Genomic DNA, 27,319 nt, shown 5'->3' on the forward strand with positions numbered 1-27,319 from the left:
CCCACCCCCAAGATCGTTTGCCTCAAGTTATAGCAGATCATTAAATTCAACCATAGATGTACTTACCCGGAGAAACTTGCATTTTGTACTGGAGGAGATTCAGCTAACAAAATTGCCCCCTAAGCACAGTTGAGCAAGGATTTTGCTGCATCAACTTTGTCTTTGACTATCAACTTCAGGATAGTCCATGCCCTAGTAAGTTTGGTTGTGGCCATTTATCTGTTCTTTTCCTGCAGAAACACAGGAGATAGAGGCAATAAATGTCCTTTAGCTGTTGCAGAGTTGGCAGCCCTTGAAGGAAGGTTCTTAAGCATCTGTGGGAGACACTGGTTCCCTCAGTAGTTGTAACTACAGAAGGGGATGCCTTGGCCTGTGTGCAGGGCCTGTGTGCAGAGCATGGCAGGCCCATGACTGGAAAGCACTGCTGGTGGCTCCGGGCTCAGGAGGGCTCCATGAGGTGGCTTGGGCCTTCAGCTTTGCCCCTCCTCATTTGCCTGGGTTTATCCTGATGCTTCTTCATGGAAGTGAAGAGGGCTGAATGGGGTAGTCATCAGTGAATGTGGGTATATGTGAGATATAGGTGGTCTTTGGCTGCCCCAAGCCTCGCTCCATTCTTTTTGCCAGTGAAAAGAACTCACAGTCTCTTGGGTGCACTTCTCCCAGAATGCATTTATTTTCTGACAAAAGTCACTTTTCGGTTAACTGGTTTTCAGACAGGACTTTCTAGGCATTTCCCTTTCTGTCTGAAGTACACGGCCTTCTGCTCCTAGTTCCTTGCTGCAATCAGTATTCAACAGACATGGTGTGAGGCCCTTGTGCACTAAGAGGAGCAGAAGTGTGGTGCTGCCCCTTTCTTCTGTAGCCTGTTCCCTCCATAAGACCCGATTTCCACAGCTAGCTTTGCGAGGCCACAGGTCACTCAGCTTCCTTTCTGTTGGCAACATGCGGTGCCTGGGAAGGAGCCAGGCTGAAGGCCCTGTAGCTGCTCCTGGGAGTTATTTTTAAATCTATCCAGAGGGTGTTATTGGGGGTTCAACTGAAGCATCTCCCATTTCCCCCTTAGCGCCCTAGAGAGATGACTTCTCCTGCTTCCTAACTCCCTCCTCCCGTCCCACCACGCATTTTCAGGGCCTGCTTTGGGCTTATTGACAACCATGTGCATAATTCATGCAAGACAGGTTACAGTGGAGCATGTTACCTTTGCTAGTCAAGCATGGCCCAGTAATGCTGCTCCAGATTTCGGCCGGGAAGTGGGTTTTATTGGTGTGTGGATGTGATGTTTTCCTGTCCGGAAACCTTCCCTTCCTCTTGGTGAGGCTGTTTTGGCACGCACCATCAGGGAAAAGCTACCTTCCCCTTGTCCAGTTGGATAAATGGGTTCCAGGCAAAAACAGGCTGTTGCGCAAAGCGGCAGTCCTTGGGGGGAAATGTTTGCTTTGAGCAGTGGGAAGCTGAGACTCCCCTCGTGGTGGGCCATGCAAGCCCCAGCTCAGCTCCGATGTTGCATGGGTGATTCCTGGCAATCATGCAGTTAGCATCTTGGCCTTTTTATAACTGGGGGATGATGCTTGGGGAAGGGAGTGCTTCCTGCCTCACGAAAGCTAGCATGCATTTTTCTCTCTTCCTTTAATATCTGATGCCAGATAGCACAGAAATGAAAGACTCATTGTCTCCATTTATTGCATTACTCTGTCCTTCTGGGTTTTCTGTAAGGTCAATTAGAGAAAGGAGATAGCATTAGTAGGAGAAGCTATTGTGAGCACAGAGGAGATGGTGGTTGTGCCTGGAAAGTAGAAGTGAGTTCCATAGTGAAGGAGTTGAGGGCAAGGGAGGTGGAGAGAGTGGACACAGCAGAGACACTGTCTCAGGGGTCTTGTGTGGTTGGAGTGGAAAGTGAAGGGGGAACAGGAAGGGGATGAGGTTGAGTTTAAGGCAGTGCCAAGTCCAGGAAAGTTTATATTCCACACTATAATAGAAAGTTGGACTTAATCCGAGCATTTTAAGCTGGGGAATGAAATAATCCAGTTTTCACTCTAAAGAGTTTATCCTGGCCACACTGTGGGAATTGAGTACAAATGGCAGGAATGAAAAGCCAATGGTAGAGGGTTGCCTTTGTGAGTGTGTGGAGCTGTGAGGGGTGGATCAGGGATGGCATCCAGGTGTCTAACTCGGGTGAGAAGGGAATGGTGGCACCTTTCTTAAAAGTGGTAAAGAGGAGGGAGAGCATCTGAGGGCTAGAGCAGAAGATGATTTCTCAGCAAACATTTGTAGAACCCTTGAATGAAAACCATGAGTCTTATTCTGAGCCAAGGGCCCCCAATGACATGTGCATATTTTCCTGACAGGAGGGATTTTGTACCTCACAAAGTGTTACCTGTGAAGACCTATCAGCCAGACAAGTTCATCCCAAGAGAAGAGAATATGGATCTTCTCACAACATACAAACAAGATTACAACCCCTACCCTTTGTGTCGCATGGAACCCATCAAACCTCGGGACAGTAAATATCCACATGGTGACAAGATGGAGTGTCTGCCTACTTACAAAGGTGGGAGAGTGCTTGAGGGGCAGGGCAGGCTGCTCTGTACACAGGACAGGAAATGTGCTGCATGGACGTCCTCTCTGTGCAGCTGGGCTGGGCAAACCACTGTCTGTGGGTCAAAGCTGGCCTGCCACCTGTTTTGGTGTAGTTGGAGAGCTAAGCATGGTTTTAAAATTATTAAGTGATTCAGAAAATGTCAAAAGAAGACTATTTTAGGACTTGTGGAAATGTTATGAAATTTGAAGTTCAGTGCAATTTAGTATGAGCATTCATTATGCATTATCTATGACTGTTTTTTGTGCTACAGAAGCAATGTTTTTTTTTTTTTAAAGATTTATTTATTTATGCATGGAAGAACTGGGGTGTAGGCCAGAGGTGCCAGGGGGTGAGAGGATTCACCAGAGCCAGAGTGGGGACCAGAACATGCAGATCTACTGAAATACACTGCTGAGGGGAGCAGCAGGTGAGACAGGAGATGTCTGCTGTGCCATATGCGGGTTAGGGATTGAACTTGGCCTGGCTGGGGATTGAACTTGGCCGTCTTGTTGATTACACTGAGACTTAACCCCTAGGCCACCAGGGAGACCCACTATAGAAGAGATGTTGAGGAGTTGAGACAGGATGTATGACCTTTAATTCTTAAGGCATTTAATGTCTGGCCTTTACTAGAAAATACTTGCCAATGTTTCTCTTAGCTTGCTGTTTGGATCCCACATTGGGGGAAGTATTTCAACCGTAAGCTAAGTTAGGTTCTACCAGTGGCTGAATGAGTGATTGATTCATCCATTTAAAAAGTCATCAAAACCTACATAAATACAGAAATATGGAGGAATCATGATTATAGGGACGAATAAATTTTGAGTGAACACATTTATATAAACAGCACCCCAATCAAGAAACAGAGCATTGAAACTACCATCCAGTTTTAAATGATTGTGCTAACTTTTATTTATTTTTGATTTTTTTATTTTTTAAAGATTTATTTATTTATATAAGCACTGGGTACAGTCAGAAGCCTGGGAGGGTGAGAGAATTCACCAGAGCCAGAGTGGGGAACAGAACAGGCAGACTGATGAAGTATACTGCTGAGGGGAGCAGCGGGCGGCCGGAGAGGTCTGCGCACCATGTGGGACCCTCTCTGGCAGCCGGGGATCGAACCGGTGCTGCAGAGGCTGCGGGCAGCTTCCCAGCCCAGCACTCAACCGCTGCGCCACCAGGGGAGGCCCTGTGCTAACTTTTAATATGATAAATTAGTTTGACCAGTTTTGAAGTTCATAGAAATGGGATTCATTTATTCTGAATTGAGAATTTATTGCATATCAATGATTGTATTAGGAACGGTGAAGGGACCTTAATGACTTGCCCTTGACTCGATAGACTTGTAGGAGAAACAAGATATGGAATCATATGTGTGGAGGCATATATGCGAGTAACGTTAGGTAGCACTCATCTACTCTGTGGAACATAAGCCTGAGACCATGGGAATGGAGTCAGGTCAGTAATCAATAGTTTCTGCTTGTGAGGCACATGATTGCCCTAGAATTATATGCTAAAAGATTTGGATCTCTTGTGGATCTCTTTTTTTTTTTAAATAATAAATTTTATTTTTATATTCCCCATACAATTGCAACCCCCCCATTCTGACCCCAATCCCTCCCCTCCCACCCCTCACCCCCCCAAAAGTGTCTCTGGTTGATAGTTTTTTGTTGATTTTGATTTTTGCTTTCTTATAGTTATTCATTTTTCTGGTCCCTTATTTAAGTTTTCTAGATTCCTGCTATGAGTGAGACCATCCGGTATTTTTCTTTTTCTTTTTGGCTTATTTTGCTGAGCATGATCCCTTCCAACACAAATGCCCAAAAAAAATAGATGACTGGATTAAGAAGATGTGGTACATATACACCATGGAATATTACTCAGCATTCAAAAAAGATAAACACATGCAATTTGCAGCAACATGGATGGCGCTGGAAGGGATCTTGTGGATCTCTTAATGACTGTGGTGATAGTTGCTTTTACTTAGTCAAGCTAAGCACTTACATGAGGTGAAGTGGGAAGGCTGAGGGAATGTCATTAAGCTCCCTTCATAGTTCCTAATACCATGCTTGATATGCAATAAATGCTCAGTATATCCTGAAGCCCTGCCAGGAGTTCTAGATCTATTATTCTGGATGACTCCATCTGTAGCTGAACTTCTCTTCTTCTAGGAACTGGAACTTAGACCAGGCTTTTGTGGGTCTGGAGCAACCTGGACTCTTTTTTACCTGCTTATGTTTAGTGTGATTCTCTGCCATTCTCCCATAGCCAGCCACATTCCAGATGTTGCCATAGTCTGAAATGGTTCCACCTTCATGGACCCCAACATTTGGTCCTTCCAGTTTGCTTTCTTATTTATTTCTGCCATCACAGTCTGCCATCACAGATGCTTCCACTTCCCTTTTCATGATCAGCCCCTCCTATGTCTGTTCTCCACGCAGCCCATCCCATGTTATATCACTGCAACTTTTGATTCCCATTTGCCTTTGTCCTTTTGTTGCTTCCTCTGAGCAAAACCTTATTCTTGTCTTCTCCATGACCACATCTGAGCGTATTTCCAATCTTGTCATCTCATACAGTTTCCACAGAAAGGAATCAGGGAGATATTTTAAAAATGGCACTCTAAGTGGAACTCTTCTTGCTAGAAACTCCTCAAATTATTATTTTGGTTTTTAGGTAAAACCTCAAACCTTTGCCAATCCCTCTCATGCTTGGCATCCTTTGTCCTCTTCCCTGAACTCCTGTGTTCCAGCCACAAGTCCCTCATCTTTCAGTTTATTCCCTTCATATCTTTTCTGACCCACAACATTCCTGTTTATAAAGCCTCCCACCCTCACCCCCCATTCCCTCTGTTTAACACTTATCCTTAAGTGAGAGTCAACCTTAGGGACCTCTTCTGACTTCTTTCCTCTATGCCAGACAAGACATTCCCTGTTAGATGCTCTGAGTGCCTTCCACTCCTTCATTTTCTAACTCATTGCACAACTTTTCTTTTACTTAACATATTTCTCCTTGGCCAGATTGTAAACTCTGATATGTCAGGAGCCTGACTCTTGACAAGGCAAACATGTCAGTAGGTACATTACAAAGGCATCAGCGCAGCCAGGCGCATGGCGGGGTAGGTAGCACTCTTGACTTCACAGGCGTCATTCTTCTCCCTTTTCTTTCATCCAGTGCTTGTGGTAAGATAAGATACGGTGCACCACAAACACTGGGCAGTCAGGAAGGAGGGAGAGAGTCTTTACTTCTGATGGGGGAGGGGGTAGGTTCTCTCTAGTGCACAGTAAGCTGTAAATGCTCCTTTCCTCCCCACCTTCTTAGGGGCCCCTGGATTTATACATCCACATGTATTTGCTTTTCAGAGCATCTCCCTTCTCAGTTCAGTTACCCCCACCCCTTAGGTAAAGAAAGAGGCCTGGGAGTGAGAAAAGCTCCTTGCTTGCCTTATGAGTTGGCAAGGATGGAGGAGCACAATGAGGTCATTAAAGAAAAGCACTCCCTACTCTTTCTGGCAAAATACTGACCCCTCCAAATAAGCACACAATCCAATACTTACGTTTTAATCTTTACCACCTCAAGCTCTTCATAATGTCTTCCCTCTCCAAACAGTGACATCTTTTTTTTTTTTTTTAATAGAGGCATGTTTTTATTTATTTATTATATTTGTTTGTTTGTTTTGTTTATACATGCACTGGGTACAGTCAGAAGCGCAGGAGGGTGAGAGAATTCACCAGAGCCAGAGCGGGGAGCAGAGCAGGCAGAAGGACCGAAGTACACTGCTGAGGGGAGCAGCGGGTGGCAGGAGAGGTCTGCGCGCCATGTGGGATCCTCCTCCGGTGGCCGGGGAGCAGCCGGGGATCGAACCGGCGCCGCAGAGGCCGCGGGCAGCTTTGCAACCCAGCGCTTAACCGCTGCGCCACTGGGGAGGCCCCAAACAGTGACATCTTAAATTGTCCTCTGTAAACCAGAGAATACTTGCATGGCTAAAAATGAAGCACTGTGGACTTTTTCCTCCTGATAATATTAAATTGAGAATACCCTATTTTCTTCTTCTTCATTAAAAAAAAAAAAAAAAAAAAAAAAAAAAACCTCTGGAACCCTTAACTTCTTATTCAGAATTAGTGAACAATACTAGTAAAATATCAATGGGATTTCTCAGAACCAGATAGTCTTAGACTGGAGATGGGGAGATATTTTAGCTGTATACATGCTTGCGGTTGAGTTCATATTTTCCCTCTGAAATTCTGATTTAAAACCAAACAAGTCTATCTGTGGCCAAAGGAAACATAGTTGTAGTTAGAAGTCACCCATAGGTACCATTTTGCCATCCATTTGTCTTCATAGTTTTTTTTGAACAAAACTTAACCATATTCTATGAATTTATGTGGTTTATTTGTTCCATTACTACCTCATGATATAATGGTTTCCAAAAATGGTCCTGGAATACCCTATGTTATATAGTCACAGTATTTAGCACAAGGATGGCATGACAAAAGTGTGCTTTGTGAAAGGAATAAATGAATGGGTCATTCCATTGTTTATGAAGGCTCCAGGTGATGCTGTTTAGCATTAGATTTATAAAACCCCCAACCAGCTTAATAGCCTGTTGTTGCTTCCTTTGAGCAACACCCTGGCAAAGGTAGCAGAAGTGTGAAGCTTGTAGAAGATTCATGGCATTTACTCTTCTGCTGGGTTAGTCCTGTGCAACTTTATGCATTTGTAAGGTACCACACCCTAGCCTTAGCTCTTGGTGTGGCACCCCTTTGAATACTTGTGGATATTTGCTGCATTGTAAGTTTTTTTTCCATGGTACCCTTCCTACTTTTATTGCCATACATTGATCCTCCTTCCACAGTGGGGGCAAAGGGAAGGGAAGGGGAGAAATTAAAGAGCAAGGTCACTTGAATATATATATTTCAGTGGGTGTTACCTATGTCTATCTGCTCTGCTTACTATGGTTCCACAGAAAAAAATATACAAGTTTTTCCCTTTCTATTCTTTTAGCCAGAACCTTTACTATGATCCAGAAAACCACCAGTAAAACATGCTCCAGCAGCATTTGGTTGTAATTTTGACATTTTCAAAACACTGTGCAATTGGAAAGATTGAGAGTGTAATTACTTGATGTTCAGCTTTAGGTTTAGCTAAATTTTATTTTTTTTAAGACATTATTGAATGAATCCCTTTTGAAGAGATTCTTGCCAATTACCCACATGACACCCTGGCCCTGAAGGGTTTTTACTGATGAATTTTCAGACATGTGAATAAGTTAGTCCTGTGGAATTCTGAGGTTTTCAGGGTCCTGTGGAGGTTTTTTTGTAATATATGTCGGGTGGAGGAAGTTAGGAGGTTGGATAATAATGTGGTTTCAACTGTATTGTTGGGTATCAGAAATCACAGGAGGCAACTTTCAGCCTAGGAAGCTGTTTTCTTAACACTTCATCCATCACAGAAGAGGACCAGAGAAGCCCTGTACTACCCACCCCCAAACACCTTGAGGCAGTGTGTAGGCATCCACAGGTAGATGCCCCAATTCAGTGAGGCCTGAAGTCTGGGGAGTGGGGGGGGAACATGTGGTTTATATTCAGCAAGATGGTTCCCTCTAAGACCCTGTAATGCTTTCAAGATGCTGATAGAGCCATTAATGGCTCTTGGGGAAAGATTAGATTTTTCAATTAAAATGAAGCCAATTTAAAATGAGTAGTTTGTAGTATTATTAGCCTAAAATAAACTTATGAGTGTGCCTAGGGGTGGTGATGTCAGGACATCCAGAGTGGCAGAGAGGAGCTTGGGAAATCCCCTCCCCAAAAGCAACAATACTGGACAAAACAGTAAAAATCAATTATTTCACAGTTCTAGAAATCAAATGCACACAACAAATTGAGAAGCATTTATTCAAGTAAAACTACTAAACCTTGGTTATGAACAGTGAGAGTCTGTGCTGTCTTATCTTGGGACTGCTTCCATCACCTTCTTCCCTGCCCCCGATCTGGCTAGGTGGTATCTCTCCCTGGCCAGGTTAGGTTTTTAAAACCAGCAGCTCTGCTACCAGTGGGGGCTGACTTGATTTGAAATAGTGTGTATCTAGGGGTTTCAGTAAAAAAAAAAAAAAACAAACAAAACCTATGATCTCCATGGCAAAAAAATAAGGGGAAACAAATTCTGTAGTTTGTCTGAGATTGCAGTATTAGTTAGGGCAAGCAAAATACCAGTAGACCAGCCAGAAATTTAATAAGGCGATTCAGAAAATATGCCAGACACAGTGGGTCTGGATAAGCTCATTGGTACTAGTGGTGGTTTATGCAGAAGACTGTGCATATGGGCATATGTGCGTATGGGCAAAGCAATGTAGAGGTTCAAGAGAGATCAGGGATAGGGTCTAGATATCTACTTGTCTTCCTCAGGTGAATACAACACCTAATGCATGTGCAGAGGAGACATGGAAAAGCCCAGAAGATAAGAAAAGCCTGATCTTTGATTATGTTCCCCAATATACACACAGACTCATTAACAAAAGGCAAAAAGCTTTCTGGTTTATGGTGCTTATGCATAGTTTATGATTGATCATTGCTTGTTACTAAACTGTGCTTCCACAGGTGACTCTTAGGAATTTAGACTTAAATATAAAAACAATTGGAAGAGAAAACAGCAAAAATATCAGTGCCGCACTCTGTATGGGCGTGCACTATAGACTTCATGCATATCTAAACTGTTGAGTTTTTAATAAAAATGTATGAGGCTTGAACAGAAATAGGGAGGTGTTATCCATGAATAGGAAAAAAATAGTTAATAGAAACTATTTTTGAAGGGACCCAGATGTTAGACTCAGCAGACAAATATTTCAAAGGAGTTATAAAATGTCCAAAGAACATCAGAAAGCTATGTTTAAAGAAATAAAGGAAAGCATGACAATTTCCCACTAACTAGACTACTGATAAAGGAAAATTTTAAAGAATTTAATGAAAACTTTATATACTCAAAAGGACAATAGCCAAAAAAAAAAAAAAACAACATATTAGTAGAGATAGTCAATCATAGATTTGTGGTGGCAGAAGATCAGTGAAATGGAGATAATCAACAAAGATTATCCACCCTAAAGAATAGGAAAAATGAAAATAAAAAAAGGACAGAAAATCAAGAGATCATTAAAAAGAGATAGAGATATCATTAAAAAGAAGGGGAAGAAAAAAATGACACCAAATTTCATGAAAAATATTAACCTGTGTATCCAGCAAATACAATTCAAATAGGTTAAATGCAAAGAGATCCACCTTTTACAATAACCAAACTATTGAAAGCAGTGCCAAATATTTGGAAAAGAAGGAAAAGAGAGAACATTACATCAGGAAAATGATAATGTCTTCATCAAACAGCAAAGGACTGAAGGTAGTGGGATGGCATATTCAAATTACTGAAAGGAGAAAACTTGCTAACTAAGCATTCTATAACTAGTAAAAGATTATGCTTCAGAAATGATAAAAGACGTTCCCAGATAAACAAAGATGGAAAATGTGTAGCGACCTGAACTACCCTTATATGAATTCTAAAGGAAGTCCGATAGGAGGAAAAGAAATAATTTACAATGGTAAAACAAATCCACGCAAAGAAATAAAAGGCAATTCATTTTCTATATTCTGGTGTTGGAATGATTTATAAATATCCATTAAGTTCATCTCATCTAATTTGTCATTTAAGGCCTTTGTTTCCTTGGTGCTTGCCTAGCTGGATGATCTATTGATTACTATAAGAGGGGCATGAAAGTTCCCTACTGTTACTGTGTGTGGTCACTATCTCTCTTTAGGTCTGTTAATATTTGTGTTATATATTTTGGTGCTGCTCTGTTGGGTGCATATACATTGATAATTGTTTTGTTTTCCTTTCCTTTTGTATTGCTCCCTTTGTCAGTATATAAGGTCCAGCTTTGTCTTTTGCTATCTTTCATAGCTGAAGGTCTCTTTTACCTGATACAAACAGATGCTCTTGCCATTTAAAGTTTTTGAATTGGCTAGGAGTACCCATTTATATCCCTTCACTTTTAAGTCTGTGTTTGTCTTTATAGCTTAAGTGAGTCTCTTGTAAGCAGTGTATATTGGGCAAAATCACATAATTGATGGACATGGAGAAAGCACTTGATAAGTTCTGATACATATAGAGAAGTTACCAACTTTTCTCTCAACATTATATTCTATTATAAGCTAGGAATAGATGGAAACATCCTTAGCTTGATAAAAGGCATCTATAATTCCCTACAGCCAACATCATACTTAACGTGGAAAGACTGGATGATTTTACCCCTAAGATTGAGGACATGACTAGGATGTCAGTGCTCACCACTTCAATTCAACATTGTACTGGTATAGCAGGTGCAATAATGCAGGAAAAACAAATAAATACATTTAGATTAGAAAGGAAGATGTTCAATTGTCTTTATTTTCAGGCATCATAATTCTGTGTGTAGATTATCCCAAGGAATTTACAAAAAACTACTAGAAATAATAATTTCAGCAAGGTGTCATTGAAAAGCAATATGTAAAATAAATTGCATTTCTATTGATTAATATTAACAATCTGAAAACATTAAGAAAACAGTTTTTTAAAAAGATTATTCATTTTACACAAGAACCGGGGTACAGGCCAGATGTGCAGGAGGGTGAGAGGATTCACCAGAGACAGAGCGGGGAACAGAACAGGTAGACTGATGAAATACACTGCTGAGGGGAACAGCGGGCGCGACAGTAGAGGTCTGCCGCACCATGTGGGATCCTCACTGGCTGACTGGGATCAAACCGGCACTGCAGAGGCTGCGGACAGCTTCACAGGACAGCGCTCAACTACCTGCGCCACCAGGGGAGGCCCAAGAAAACAGTTTTTTCACAATAGCCTCAAAATGAACAAAAATGCTTGAGATAAATGAAAAAAATAAGTGCAAAACTTGTACGTTAAAAACAACAAATCAATGCTGAGAAAAATTAATGTCTAAACAGATGGTGAGCTAATCCACATTTATGAAGTGGAAAATTTAGCACTGTTACAATGGCATTCCAAACTGATCTGTTGATTCAATGTTATGCCTGTCAAAATCCCAACAGGCTTTTTTAAAAAAATCATATTTCTGGTATGACTTGTATGTAGAAAATGCGTGCGACTCTTAAAACTCAATGAGAAGATTAACAACTTAAAGAAGACAAAAGTTTTGAATAGATGTGTATTTTGCCAAAATACACATAAAATAAATAATAAGCACTTGCAGAGAGCTTGCAGGGAAATGTCAAACTATTGAGATAGTTTAATGGTGAGATACCATTAAACACCCACTGGGATATCTAGAATCTAAAAAACAAAACAAACATAACAAGTGAGGATGTAGAAAAGTGAGAATTGTCATACATTGCAGGTGGGAATATAAAATGGCACATTCACTTTGGAAAAGTTTGTGGGATCTTAAAAGTTAACTTAGAGTTACCATAGTGATTAAATTTACCTAGCGATTCTACTTCTTGGTATCTATGTAAGTGAAATGAAAAAAAAAAAATACAAAGACTTGTCTATGAATATTCATAGCAGAAATTTTAATAATAACCTATAAGAGAAGCAACTCATGTGTTCATCAATTGATGAATGGGTGAATAAAATTTGATTATTCCTGTAATATAGTACTATTCAGCAATAAAAAGGAGTGAGCTTCTGTTATATGCTGCAACAGAAATGAACCTCAATTATTAGGCTAAGTAAAAGAACTCAAATACAAAAAATGCCCCACTATGTATTGTGCAATTCTATTTGTATGAAATGCCCAGAAGAGGGACATTTGTAGAGATCAAGAACATATTATGGTTGTCTGGGGCAAGGACTGTAGAGTGACTACAGATGGCTTGATTGGTATTTGGAGGGGGCGGGGCGGTGATGGAAATATTTAGATTTTGATGATGGTTGCACAACTCAGTGAAAGTTATTGAATCATGTATTAAGATAATACATTTTTTGTTATACAGATAATTCCTCAAAGCTATTTAAGGTGGGCCTTCACTTATATTGGCTATGTATCTCAAGGCTCCTGGGAAGCTCTTTTTGTTCTAAACTATTGTCAAGCTGTAAGCAAAAGAATTCCCTGTGTATTCAAAAGGTTTGGTAGGGCTCCATGTTTGCTCCTTTAGATCTGGTGATTGATGCTCACAATATGGGCAGCATAGAACTTGGGTGTGAGCCAAGTATTATGTATAATACTTAGTACATATTAAGTATTATATGAGTCAAGTATAGCAGCAGAGTTGAAGAGGTTAAATGATGCTAACTTTTTTTTTTTTTAAGATTCTACCTTTTTTTTTTTTTTATTTATACAAGAACTGGGTTACAGGCCAGAGGCATGGGAGGGTGAGAGGACTCACCAGAGACAGAGTGGGGAGCAGAACAGGCAGACGACTGAAATACACTGCTGAGGGGAGCAGCAGACGAGAGAGGAGAGGCCTGCCATGCCATGTGGGTATCTCCCTGGCTGGCCGGGAATCGAACCCGTGCTACAGAGGCTGTGGACATCTTCACAGCGCTGCGCTCAACCTGTTACACCACCAGGGAGAACCTGAGAATTACGCTAACTGTGATACCATTTTCTCACCTGTACTTCCAGACTCAAAGCTGCTCTGAGGATCTATTTGGTGAAATTAGTTTGAAAGTCTCCGCAATACTGTCTGAGGACAATAGCTGCTCCTCAAGATGCATTGGGGCCACCTCTAGGGCAGATTTCCTTTGGGTATAGGCCTCCCTTTATCCCAGCCATACAAGTCCATAGCAGAGGCTCCTCTTGAGGCAGACATCCCCTAGATAGAGCTTTTTACTTTAACCCCTACTCTATAAAAAAGAGAGCTTTGTCAGAACAGCATAGCTTTGGAGTCAATTATGTGGTTTAAATTCCAACTTCTAACTCCCTAGCCATGTGGCTTTTGGGTAAGTTTTTTAGCCTCTGAATCTTGACTTTTTTTTTTTTTTTTTTTTTTTTTTGTGAGATGGAGACAATCATATCTATTACAAAGGGTTATTGTGACGATAGAACAAGATTGTTTCTGGAAAGCCCTGAGCACTATTGACTGGCAAAGTCAATGTTGGAACTGGATAGTGGAGTGGGCCAGAACATGGATTTTGGTTCTGAATTTGCATCTTGGCTGTTCTATTTCTAGCCAAGTGGTTTTGGGACAAGGTTCCCAATTTCTCTGTGCCTCTACACCTGAAAATGAACATCTTGATAGTGTATACCTTACTAGGGCTGTCTGAAAATGAAAAGATTTAATAGAAAAAGCATTTGGAACACTATAATAAACTCTATACTCTCACCAGTCAATACAGTGCCCTTATTCTCCCAGAGCAGCAGATTGGACTTACAAGGGTTAGATGTGTGGCTTATAGGACAGCATGCCGGTTACCCCAGGGATGACCAGGAGGCCTGATTGGTCTGGCTGGTGGCCCAGTGGTGGTGGATGGTGAATCTCTTTTTTCTGCACCATGTGCATCTTCGCCACCCTCTGCTGATTCAGAGAGGACACCGTCCCCAGTGCAGAAGGGAAAACTATTCCTCGGTTAGAGTAGACCAGTGGTTGAACTCATTTTCTGGAATTAATTCCCTGAACCCCTCAATGGCTCTCTAAAATCCCTGTGTGCCACCCTGTGGGTGTGACGAGACTCCTGTACATTTCTCTTTTTTGCATAGTAACCTGCAAACCATAAAGCTGACAGCATTTAGGTGGTAGCAGGGTGTGCTCTGTTTTTTTCTTTGTCTCAAGGAACATGTCACTGGAGACTGGCTTGTGGCTTTGGGGCCCTTTGGAGTACATGCAATCATACCACTTGATTTATTAGTAATTACCACTTCTGCTTTGTTTGCAGCTGATTATTTACCCTGGAACCAACCGAAACGAGAACTACTTCGTCCAAAACACCAGTTTCTGCCACCATCAGCCAGATTTGATAATCGAACCACACACCAGGATGACTACTCTTTGAAGGGGCCAGTGAATACCCCGAGCTGTAAGCCTCCGATTAAGCCCAGACTCTGCAACATCCCCCTTGAGGATCTGACTAACTACAAGATGAGCTACGTGGCCCACCCTATGGAGAAGCGCTTTGTTCATCAACCAGATAAGTTCAGACCCTGTGAAATCCCCTTTGAAAGCCTCACCACCCACAAAGAGTCCTACCGGGGCCTTAGAGGGGAGCCAGCCAAGAGCTTGAAACCTCCAGGCAGGACCTGTGGTCTAGACACACCTTTCTCTAATACCACTGAATTTCGAGATAAGTATCAAGCTTGGCCAACACCCCAGATATATTCCAAAGCTCCTGTCTCCTATGTCCCTCCTGAGGAAAAGATGGACTTTCTGACAACAGTGCAGGCCCATTACACTTACCCTAAAGGCGCTCCTGCTAAGTCCTGCCGGCCTGTGCTCCCTGTCAAGAAGAGTGATCGCTTTGAAAGCTCTACCACCACCAGGGACGACTACAAGCAGTGGTACAGCAAGCGCATGGAGCCAGTCAAACCCATTCCCCAGCTGAGCTTCCCCAGCGAGCCCCTGGACTGCCTGACCACCATGCGGGCCCACTATGTGCCCCACCCTCCCATCAGCACCAAAAGCTGTAAGCCGCTTTGGCCTGGCCCGCGAGGGAATGTCCCTGTGGAGGGCAAGACCACGTACACCATCAGCTTCACGCCTAAGGAAATACGCAGGTGCCTGGCTTCGTACCCAGAGCCCCCTGGATACATCTTTGAGGAAACGGATCCTCTGGGGCACAGGCTGTACAGGCCAATTTCCCAGAGCGGTTCTCAGCAGAGTAGCCATCTTTCTGTAGGTGATTCAGAAAACCCCAATCAGCAGCACTTGATCTCGGCTTGAGTTTTGAAAATTATTACTTAGAAGTGGCACAGTACTTTTAAAAGAAGATGACTGAGAGTTATTCATTGGACAAAACAAGAATTCCCCAAAATGAAAAAAGAAATCATCATTACCAGGATGCTTGAATAAAATGAGACTCACTTGACTCAAGGAAAATGACATTTAATCACTGGCTAATTACTCCCCTTAACCCGCCCTCCTTCTGCTGTCTTTCCCTCTTAGTCCCTTATTTTTTGCTCATGGAATCAAAGTTGACGTCTAGGAGGATTTTTCTGACGCAGATGCAGTTTATGAATTTAATCAGTGTATGAATTAACACAATTAACCCTTGCCAATTATGAAGTGCCAAAGAATAAACTTTATTTTGGGGGAATTGAATGTGCCAGTCTGTGTGTTCACCTTCTTGCAACATCTGTGCAGAAAGCAGGCTATTTTCTTTGGGACCTCTGAAAAGATTTCAGACCAAAGCCCCACTGTACTCTAATACAGGTGAGAACGCCCTGCGCCTGATCTGGACTCCTGTTTTTGGTTCTGCCCAGGGTCACTTCACAGGGCGTCTTCTGATCTCTTCACATCATGATGTACCAGCAAGGACGGTGCTCTCTGAAGGCACGTGGATCTCTTGAGTCATGGGGAAGTGGAGGGGTTTGAAAGTTCCAGGGAAAGAGAGACCTGCCAGACCTCTCCCACTGCCAAACCAGTGCAGACTGATTCCAGGGAGAGGAGTGGGGAGAAGGGACCCTTGATGGCCAGGCTGTTGGCAGCAAGCCCCTGGGTTGTGAGCAGGAGCTGTGGTCCTTTTTAAATGCTCAGAGCCTGCAAAAAATTTCCCTGTGCTGGGCTGGTTTTGGGAAAGACTGGATCTATTTGTCCTCAAGTGGCAGCTGTGATCAGGCCTGTCAGAAAGCTTGAGGTAGAACCTGCCCTGAGGAAGAGGCTGGAGGTTTCGCTTTTGGGGCTAAGGTTTGATTCTAAAGCTAAGTGATTTGGAGACTATTTTTTTTCCATTGGCAAGAATTGAGGAGACTTTAAGAGGGCCTATGACATAATCAGATTCATTCGTGGTCTAGGTGAACTCAGGATTGCAGACTCACCCCTGGGACACTTATCTTTCTCTTGAGTCCACAGAGCCCTAAAATGTACTCCATGACCTCAGAGACCTTGGGAACAGTATGGCGAGAAGGAGGACATTTCAGCTCAAGCCTGAAGAGTTGGGCTTAAGTCCAATGGCTGGTTGATGGATGAGAAATCTGCATGGGTGAGAAATCTCTAAGAGCCCAGTCTTTTACCTGGTCAAGATGTCTCAGGTTGCTGCCTCACCATGAGGCTAGTTTCTTCACTGGGTTAGGATATACATAACTTAGTCCTTTTATTGAGTATATGGGGGTCCAGAGAGCTGCCCTTCTGGGGCAGAGATTCAGAGAGGTTAAGCACCTTGCACAAAGCCACAAAGCTTGGAGCACTAAGGCTTTGGGTCTCAGATTTTTTGAGTCAAGATAGAGCACTTTCCCCAGATCATGTGTGTCTACCACCTGTGCGTCCCAAATCGCATGACTCCACAAACTCTATCAAACCACATTCTGTCTAAACTCCTTATTTGGAATATGTGAAGCTGAAAGGATGGTTAAGGAACATAGGTTTTATGGCTTTTGTGCCACCATTTTTACAAATTAAAGAAATTTCGGCACTTGATTCGAAAAATCAAACCATGCTAATGTGCTTATTAAAATGCAGGAATCACATTTGTCCCAGCCCATTATCCCCATTATTGCTTCTCCAGAGAAAACTGTAAAATTTCTTCATCTATCTTTGCTCATACTTTACTTCACATTCCTAAGTCATACATATATACTGCTCTCTGTGCACTCATCAGTTTTAGACATGCTTTTGGTAAATGAGGGTCTTTAGCTCTCCTGCCCTTCCACTCTCTCACACTCCTACACTTCTGTCTTGGTTTTCTTAGTAGAGTTATATGACAGTGTTTGGTTATATCAAGACTAATAAACTGTTCTCACATTTCTGATGACTAGAAGGGGAAGAAGTTGAAGAAGGATGGATTTATCTGGCAGATTAAGGAGTGCTGGGCTCTCTTGGGGTGAGGAATTATCTTAGAGCCTTTCTTTGTGACACTTTTAGGGGTCAGGGTCACCTTCATGGCAATCCCAGATTAGAGCAGCCACCCAGGGCAACCTGCCTTGCCCACTTCTGGACTTAAGGAACTGGCTCTCCCTTTACCACCTGTGCTATTTTGGTCTCAAAATATCCTTTTAGTTATGAAAGTGACTAATACAAGAAAAAAATTCAGAGACTGCAGAAAACATAAAGAAGGGCACAAGTAGCTATGATTAGTACTTGTAGGACTAGTAGAACATACTATTATGAGCAAATGAGGTGAATATACAGTAGACCTGGGCTTGCATATTGACTTTTGTCATTCACGAGTTGTGAAATTTTGGTCAAATTTTTGAAAATGTGGGTAATAGTTATTTTGGCCTCCTAGTTTTGTTTGATAGAATATATGTCGATTCTGTAACCCTTACTCATGATTAACTCTCCTTAAATGTAGATGACGATGACAGTGATGAAGATGGTTGCTGAGCTGGGTCTGGCTAAATCTACTCTGGATTTTATTGAACAGTGTTTACAAGTTTACAGGTGAGTATAACTGTTCATGTTTGTTAGTTTACAAAGAAAGCTATTTCCTTTTTTCCACCCATACAGTTGAATTTTTAGTTTTGAGTCAGGATTGCTGTGCTCCCTGGAAATGTAATTTTAGGAAGTCACTTGGGCCACAAAGAGGGAAAGAGAAGGTGAGCTGAGCAGTGGAGCTTCAGTTCCCATTGCCTGCTCTGTCATAGCAGCTTCTCGTTAATTAGTTCTCTACAATGGATTTCCATACAAGAGCTTGTGGAAAGAAATTTCTACTCCTATTAAAACACACAGGGCTGCCCTGGTGGCCTAGGGGTTAAGTCTCAGCACTATCACTGCTGTGGCCTGGGTTTGATCACCAGCCAGGGAGCTAACCCACATGGCACAGCAGACCTCTCCTGTCTTGCCCACTGCTCCCCTCAGCAATGTATTTCAGTAGATTTGCCTGTTCTGCTTCCCACTCTGTCTCTGGTGAATCCACTCACCCCTCTTCCCCCCACCACCACCTCTGGCCTATGCCCCAGTTCTTCCTATGCAAAAAACTAAAACAGGCACAAACTGCTCCACACCTGACAGGTTCTTGTTCAAAAAACCCCATCCATAGAAGGCTTCAAACACATCATTTTCCCTTGACAATGTGGGGAAGATTTTATATTTTACATGGTATATTTCTCACTTGTGAGAATGAAGTAGGTGCCTAGTCACTACAGCAGTCCAGTATTCTCAGGCTTTGGGTGTTAAAATTGTAACTTTCCTGAAATATAGTTTGCAAAAAAAATAAATCCAATGAAAGAGTTTTAAGGGAAAGCAGGAACCTGCTCCAGCATGGAATCCAATGTACTCTGGGGATGACATTCTGGAGAGGAAAATGGTAGGACTTTAAAGCTGAAAATTGGCCAAGTCTCTCCTATCAGAGGAAAACAGTCTCTGAGGGAGGCTGATCAGCTGGAGGCAGTGGGATCTGTTGGTGTGGAAGTCCAAGGCTGCGTGGACATGGTCTGCTGGCTTGGGATATGGTGCCCAAGGGACGTTTGCTGGCGGGGGGTTCCAATACCAATGATGATGTCTCCCTGCCCATCCATGCACAGGGCAGCCCTTGTATCATGGCTGGGTGGACAGAGCAGGTCTTCTGGCCTTACTTTACAGTGGGGGCCACCCACTTTACCCATCAGTAAAGAGCCCAGCACATTGCTGTCATTTTTGTTAATTAGTTTTATATATTGATTTCCAATATTGGAATCTCCCTCACTACTTAGCTCCACAATGACCACCCCTCCCCGCTTAGGGTATAAATACAGTGTCGAGAACAGCTTATATAGACCCGTTCCTACTGCTTGTTGCAGTGTCACAAGGGTCAGTGTCTTTAAAGGTGATCCTTTTGCTCTTTGGGCTTGACTCTAAGCTCTTAAATTAGGCTTAAGGCAGTGTCTAGAGAGTGAGGAAGGGCGAGGGTGTAATTGAGTCTTGAGACCATCCTCTTTTTTAGCACCATTGGATCCTCTACTTTTTTAAGGTGTCAAGTATTTCAAATCCTGAACCCCTGTTGGGTTCTGTCTTGCAGACTTATTCCCTATCAGCTCCCGTTCTTTTGTGATACTTTTGTTTTGGGCCGTGCTTCCTTTTCTACACTTGTCAGTCATCATTCTACTTTCTACCTCTTATCTGCTTCAAATCTCCTGAGATTCCTTGTCCAGTGATAACCCTCCTCCCATCTGCACTGTGGCATTTTATAATTCCATGATTGCTTTGTTAGAGTTTAATGGTGTATGTGGGATGGGGGAGGAAGATGAGCAGCTGTGGGCAGCCCGCCACCTGACCTCATAGTGTCAGCCGAAGGCGATAAAGAACTAAGATTTCATGGGGTCCTTTTAACTGAAATGCACATCTGGAGGCACATCTGGATGTATCAGGCAAACAGAAGATGCAGATAAAGGGAACCCTGGTTTTGTGGGCCATTAATCTCTGAACCCCAATCCATTCCCCAAGGCTTGTACAGACAGCATCAGACTATGCTCTCCTGTCTTCATCCTTGGTCTCATCCATCCTCCTCAGATATTACCCATGGGGGTGAGGGAAGGGCCTAGGTACTCAGGGACAGCTCTCAGCTGAGTAGAGCCATGGGCTTGTTCTGACATCAGGAGCAGCAGTCTTGACCAAGGCCTATCCTGGGCATGCTTGGGGAGCAAGGACTGTATCTCGTTCCACTTTCATTGCCCTAAACACATTGGAAATAATGCACATGGTTAGAAAAACCACCCTATTCCAAGCTTCTGCCTCGAAAGCAGAAGTGAAGCTAGCTGCTCCCAGGCAATAGGATTGTGACAACAAAGACTTTCCAAAGCTGGGCACCCTTTTGGGATCTGCTCATTTAGGGCATGAAGATGAGCTGAGGGAGTCATTTCCTCTAAAAATGTTTTTCAGCTGTTCAGTTGTCAACAGGACACAGGCAGGTAGGTAGGGGTGTGCATAGGTCTTAATTGTGGATTAAATGGCCCCCTGGTTCCCCAGGCCTGTCCCGCCATCCCCCAGACCCACATCTGGTCGGCAGGCCTCTAGGCGGGAAGACAGAGGTCTTTCTAAGCCTAAGTGCTGGGGGAGGGGCAGAAGGGGTGTTTTCTTTGGCAGAGCAGACTCAAAATTTCCACATGGCTGGCTGAGCAGGTGCTTGGGCTCCTCCTTGTTTTGGGGGTGCAAAGGGAGCCCAAGAGCCTGTGACCCTTCCAGAACATGTGCTCTGATTCTGGAAAAGGCATCAGGGCAATGCTAGGCTGGACTCCTCTTTAAGCCATATTTCTGGGCCACAGATGCCCCTGGTCTCTGCCCCTGGATTCTTAGAGACCAACACCGGCAGTCCCTGATGGCTTTTCCCTGTCAAGCCTCCTCTAAGTGTGGCAGCAAATCCAGCTTGATGTTAACCAAAAGGTTTCAGGAAATTTCCGCTCCTGTGATTGAATTTAACTCTGATTTTCTTGGGTTTTTACTGCCCAGACCAGCCAGTTTGCCTGCCTGCCTGCTTTCCTGCACCCTACATCCTACCTATCTGCTTAGGGATAAGACTATTCTTTCACTGACTACAAGGGAGCTTGGTTACGTCCCTATTTTTCCCAAATCCCCATCATTTCATATAGGGGATCATAAAACAGGGGCGTCCACAAATACTGTGTAAATAGGCCAGCAGCTAGTTGAGAGTTATCATGCCTGAAAAATGACGGAAATTTGACATCTGTGCCAGTGAATGATTTCTAAACTAAGAAATGAAATTTCTTGGCTGATAGGCTCTCCTGGGCTTCAAAAACAACAATAACAACAACAAAACTTTATTTAAAAAATTCTAAGCAGATCTCAGTGCTTGTTGTCATCTTGGAGTGGCTCTTGTCTTGGCTAAGTATTGGGACACCTCCCAAATTTGAAGGTCAGTTATTTGGAAACTTCAGCTGTCCAAACCCAAGTCAAGAACCTGGACATGAGCAGCCCTTAAGCTGCCAAAATCATTGACATGAACTTCATGTCTGGAAACTCAGGTACTTTCCTCAGTGCACAGCCCCTAGTCTGGCTTCCCCTCGGCACATGCTGGCCCTTCTCCCCACTCTCATACACAATCCAGTGATCTTCTATCAGTTACTTGCCCATTGAAGAGCAGGAGGGACTAATGCTAGAGGCGGACCCCTAAATAGAACAGGAAATAGTGACAGCTGATAGGTTGGCAGTAGGATTAGGGCCAAGAGAATAAACAAATGCAGAACTGGAAGGCATGGCAGCTCAGGAATTATGACCCCAATCTAATAATAATAATTAAAAGTATGTGTGAGTATGTACGTAGGCACACACACATACATACATCTTTTATTAAGTCTGGAAAAACATACCATGGTTTGTGCTTATGACTCCAATTTAGTAAAAAGAATAAAAAAATTACGCACAATATATTTTTAAAGCCTGAACAAATGCATCACCAGTGTTGGAGAAATGAATTCCCATCTGTCTCATTTGTCTAGACTAATAAGGGAATGGGGACTTCGAGTATTTTTTAATACGAGTTTAACCTGCAGGTAATATGCATTAGTCTTTCCCAAGGTGTTTTCTGTGGAGTGCAAGCTATGTGGTCAGATCTTCAAAAAAGAAAGTTCATTGGACACGATCGTTTGAGGAAAGTTGCATATTATTTCCCTCTGTTGGAGAGTCAGGGTGCATGTTACTATTTTGGAGGTCCCATGAAGTCCTATAGTGAAAGACCCTTGTTTAGCTTTGTGTAACCCAGTGTGTGAGTCAGCATCTTGCCATTACGAGTGCTCAAGCGAAAATGGGAATTTGTTGGTCCAGGCAGTCAACAGTCTAGGGATTTAGGCCCAGTGGGTTCCAGGACCTTGAGTGATGTAAACTGTTATGATCTTCAGCTTTTGGTTTTTCTTCAGCATTTGGTTTTTCTTCATTGCCTTCTTAGGCAGACCCTTTTCATGTGGTGGCTTTGAACAATAAGCTCACAGCATTCTTTTAGTGAGAAGGTTTCTCCTTTCCAGTGATTCCAGTAAAAAAAATCCCTGAATTGAGTCTCTCGTGCCTGAGTTGTCTCATGCTGAACTCTGAACTGAGTGCTGTGGCCAGGCAGATAGAAAATACTTATTGTCCAGGCAGGAATCGGGGTCCACCCCTGGACTGATCTGTGTGTATGTGTGGGGTCAGCCTTGTGTGAACTACATGGACTGTGGGAGGCCAGGAGTGGGGTGGGTCCCCAAAGGAAAACTGAGGTGTAGTTTCCAGGGAAGGGAAGGATGAATGCTGAGCAGGCAGAAGCAACGCTTTCCAACGCTGACAATAGAACCCTTTTATTGTGTAAAACCCACTGGAACACACATGGACAAATCCTGCCAAGTGCTCATCATTCATTTTTCCAAATAAGTTGAGACTACAATAAAATACACATGTATGCAAGCATGTGGTTGAACCTGGCTTTGATGATTCAGAAACCTCAGTGGATCCTGCGGTGTTGCTGGGTCAGCTCTGAGTGTTGAAACATCCTGGTCCCTGGCCACTGAGATTCTTTGGCTTCTTGATAAATGGGAGGTTATGGTCCAGTCAGAGTGTAGGGCATGGGGAGCCTGGGAAAGTTCACTCCCTGGACAGTGGACACACTCATGCATTTCCGTGTTCTCTCGAGTTCCATCAGCAACAGCAACCGCCATCTCGCTTCATCCACAAAACCCTGTTGTCGTCATTGTCCCATCCGGGCCAGGGATTGCGGCTCGGAGGGGTGCCTCAATTCAGGGCATTTGAGGTGATGATGTTTGTAGAAACATAAATAAAAATCTTTGTAGATCAGTGAAGTTTTTGAATGACACTGCAGATTTTGAAGAAAGGGGCATGCTGGAGAGGTGCGAGAGGTTACTGAGGTTGACAGAAAAGAATGAATTTTGGAATGTTCTTAAAGGGTGGCTTGCAGTTCATAGGCATATGGCCTAAGAAATAATTAGGGTGGGCGAGCTTTGGGAATGGTCACTGTGTGTGTGTGTGTGTGTGTGTGTGTGTGTGTGTGTGTGTGTGAGAGAGAGAGAGAGAGAGAGAGAGAATCATTGTACAGGAATGGCATTCAGACTTACTAATTGCTTTTGAACACACACACAGACAAATAAAAGGCTAATTAGATTGCAGTAGCTCTTCTTTACATGATATTCATTTACTCATAAGACTTTAAGTAGGAAGGATTACGTCAGGGGCTGAATGTTGTACAAGAGATTTTGAAAATTTTAAGCTCTTGTTTTGGAGCAGTCGATGACTTTAGACTGGATTGGCCTTATTTTAGAAAAGTATTTCTAGATGTTTTCTGAGAGAAAGGGTATTTCCAGCTTGTGTTTTGGAAGCAGACAGCAGTCACATTCACTGGGCTTGTTTCACCCTCAGCTCTCAGGCAGTCGTACTTAGGGAGGTTATTTTTTTCTTGCTAACTTAGCTGGCTGATTCCATACCTCTGAAGATGCTGGATCTTCTACTTTTGTTTGCTGCCTGCCCTAGCTGTCAGTCTGATTTGTGGCTGTTCTGGTGCCCTTTCCAGCCTGGACAGCCCCCTTTCTGTTCTTGCTCTGGAGGTAACTCTGGGGACCCATCCAGGTGGCCCTCAGGTGCTTTCTTCAGTCTCTCAGGCTTTCATTTCCTCTTCTGCATCCAGTGAGTTTCCTGTCTGAGGGGTGGTGACTCACACCTGCTTTCTCCCCCCATGTATCCTCCCAAGGGTCCCCTCCTAGATAAGCCTCCCTCCCCTGCCATATCCACTGTCTTAGAAGGGTGGTCAGGATGGTGGGGATGCCCTATCATAGCACTGACCCCTCCTTCTCCTTCTCCCTCCTCCCATCTCTCCATACATAATGCATGCACTTCTTCAGGATACATGGATCTGGGTTCTTGGGCTACATACATCAGTAAACAGCAGACACAGATCCTGCCCTTGGAGGGGGGAGGCAAATAGCAATAAATAAATGGGGAACAAATAAGAACTAGGGAGAGGTAATGAGAAAAGAAGGCTTGTCTAGTGTCTGAGTAGAGTGAGGGCCAGAAGACGAGGACTTTGGTGGTTTTCCATCTCATCTGGAAGGGTGAAGGCTGGATCCTCACAGTGCAGCGTGAGTGAAGGATTCAGGCCTGGGCCCTGCTTGCAGGTGGCTTGAGTGTCTCCACTCAGAGAAAGAGGGACTGTGCAGATGAAGAACCTTGGCTCAAGGGTGCTGGCACCTCAGGATCTGACACCGTGATGTGCTGAGCTCAAGCTGTGGGACAAAACTACCTTGCTGGCTGACTGAATAGCTTAGTCATCCTTCCACTGACCTCTGCTAAGTCATTTCCTGGTCCTTTCATTATTATATAAAAACTGATGGAAGGCACTGGGGAAGGCGGCCAAACCCAGCATACTTATCACATACTTCTTTTTTTAAAAGATTTATTTTATTTATTTGTTTATACAAGCACTGGGTACAGTCAGAAGCGCGGGAGGGTGAGAGAATTCACCAGAGCCAGAGCGGGGAGCAGAACAGGCAGAAGGACCGAAGTACACTGCTGAGGGGAGTAGCGGGCGGCAGGAGAGGTCTGCGCGCCATGTGGGACCCTCCTTCGGCGGCCAGGGAGCAGCCAGGGATAGAACCGGTGCTGCAGAGGCTGCGGGCAGCTTCGCAACCCAGTGCTCAACCGCTGCGCCACTGGGGAGGCCCCTTATCACATACTTCTTGCCTGCACCATTAAATCTTTTCTAGAGTTGCTTCCTGGTAACTAGTTCACAGCTTGCCCACTATCCTTCATGGGATCCCGGCCATCACATAGACCCAGAGAATAGCTGTTTATGTCTTCTTGGACACGGAGGCAAGTTCCCCATCTGAATGCAGACAGCACAATCTCTCAGGACCTTCTCAGCATTCTGCCTAAACAGATTATTTATGTTCTGCAGGAGAATCATTTCCCAGTGTCTGCTTTCTCCTCATTCACATAAAACTGCACATTAAATTTCTGCTTGCACGTATATAAACCATATCTTTAGGAGTAGCCTGGCAAATCCTTGGCTGAAGATGAGTTTTGCCTCTTGAAAACAGGTGAGTGACATCTGTTTATTGTGTTATCAAAGTCGTGACACATGGTTGGTTGGCACCAGGTGCTTCCCAGAATACATCTAAATGGAATTGTAAACCTCTACTTGATGGGCAAAGTGACAGCCGAGTTCTTGTTAGCAAAGGCTTGATGACCAATATCTGCCTTCAAATTTAGGGGTGACAACAAGCAGTTGAAAACCCTGAGGTACTGGAGTCAGAAGCTGAGGTTTGGCCAAAGGTAATAATCTCACCAACTCCTACATGTTTTGTGAAAGCAAAGTGGATAGGGTGGGTGCAGGGAGGGCAGTAGTAATTTTAGGTTAATCTGACCTGTGATTAAGATTCCAAACTTCTACACTGTGGTTGGTGGCATGTTGGTAGGAATTTCTCTTTTTCTTCCTGCTGAGCCCTGTGATTTTGGCAGGAGAAATGTTTCATATGTTTGATTTGAACCCTTCTCCCCACTTGAGTCTTCCTGGGATTTTGTTCTGGCATTTCTTTTCTATTCATCTCCCCATTGGATCTCTGTAGGATGCTGTTGGGTTGCTGATAGTATTAATAGGGCTTGTATTGGTGTTTTTGTTAAAGCACCACCTAAAACTTCTTAGAAAATAATTGAAACTTCAAGACTAGCTTTCTGGTGTATTTTTACACTGCCCATCAGAGTGCGATGTGCTGGGGGAGCTGCTGGAAAACAGGCTGGAATGTGGCTTCCAGACTGTGGGTGCTTTGCTTGTCTTCAAAGTGGCTCCAGTGTGGGCACTGTCTATATGCTGCCACTTCACCACAGCCTGCTTGTGAAGACCTTATAAATGTATCTTTATTTTTTTACACATTTCCCACAGTAGTTTTCTTTTAAATTGCCTTATGATCAGGGAGATAGGAGCTCTAGAATGCCCTAGGGCAAAAGCACCAATAAAATGTCTCATTGTCACTTTCTCCCAACCTCAAGTAGTAGGGAGAGTGGTGCGTGAGCCCGGCAGCCACTCACAGCCACGCTCACACAGGGGAGCTGGATGTTGCATAGTGGGTAAGTGTGAGGCTCTGGCTAAAATGCAGACTACTTTGATTTTAATCCTCTTTCTCTCAGTGGTTCCACCTCATTCCTTGGGCTTTGCTGGGCTTCTATCTCCCCATAGGTAATTGGAGAAAATCACAGGGTTGACCTCACGATTGAATGCAGTAATGTTCTATAGATGTTAGCCCCTGCTAATAGTGCACCTCCAGGATTTCTGCACAGAACACCTGCTTCCTGCTGTGCCTACCTCTGTTGGCAGGAAGCCTCCCCTGGAGTGAGGTTACCTTGCAGCCAAGTCCCCAACTACCCACTGAGGTGCTGTGCTCGCTTTTCTTCTTGAAAGGTACTATGGCTCCATCTGGCCACTATGTAGGGCCACAAATGAGAGGACTGTCCAGGGCAGCTAAGGCTGAACATATGTCTCTCAGCAAACCCAGTTCCTCTGGGTTGCTTGACAGAGCTGGCCCTTCCAGTTATAGGCACCCAGCTTCCTATGCAAAGCTGGGAAGAGCAATTTCTTTTACCTCAAATACACATCAGTGACTGGGAATTACCTTCACACCCTCCCACCCTGCACAAGACAAGATGGGAAGGCTGAGCTTAATAGAGACTCAAACAACAAGATTTAAATAAA

The 27,319-nt window shown here is 43.6% G+C and overlaps 1 protein-coding gene across 2 annotated transcripts in view; it reads left to right on the plus strand.

Annotated features, from left to right (window-relative positions):
* The window catches only part of SAXO1 (stabilizer of axonemal microtubules 1), a 114,729-nt gene extending 88,824 nt beyond the window's left edge, over positions 1 to 25,905 (plus strand). The window contains exons 3-7 of one of the 2 annotated variants that reach the window (XR_005122050.2): positions 2,346 to 2,548; positions 14,453 to 15,942; positions 16,582 to 16,711; positions 18,020 to 18,108; positions 25,843 to 25,905. Coding sequence is in view for 1 of the 2 variants with exons in the window: in XM_037494347.2 (XP_037350244.1) it covers positions 2,346 to 2,548; positions 14,453 to 15,453 (1,204 nt within the window). In the remaining variant the exon portion in view is untranslated. Of the gene's footprint in view, positions 1 to 2,345; positions 2,549 to 14,452; positions 16,316 to 16,581; positions 16,712 to 18,019; positions 18,109 to 25,842 lie in introns of those variants that run through there. The other variant, XM_037494347.2, reaches the window with a different exon arrangement.
* Positions 25,906 to 27,319: the final 1,414 nt, after the last annotated feature.

This window comes from Talpa occidentalis, unplaced genomic scaffold, assembly GCF_014898055.3.
Source record: "Talpa occidentalis isolate TD23 unplaced genomic scaffold, MPIMG_talOcc4v2.1 talOcc4.7, whole genome shotgun sequence".
Taxonomy (NCBI): Eukaryota; Metazoa; Chordata; class Mammalia; order Eulipotyphla; family Talpidae; genus Talpa; species Talpa occidentalis.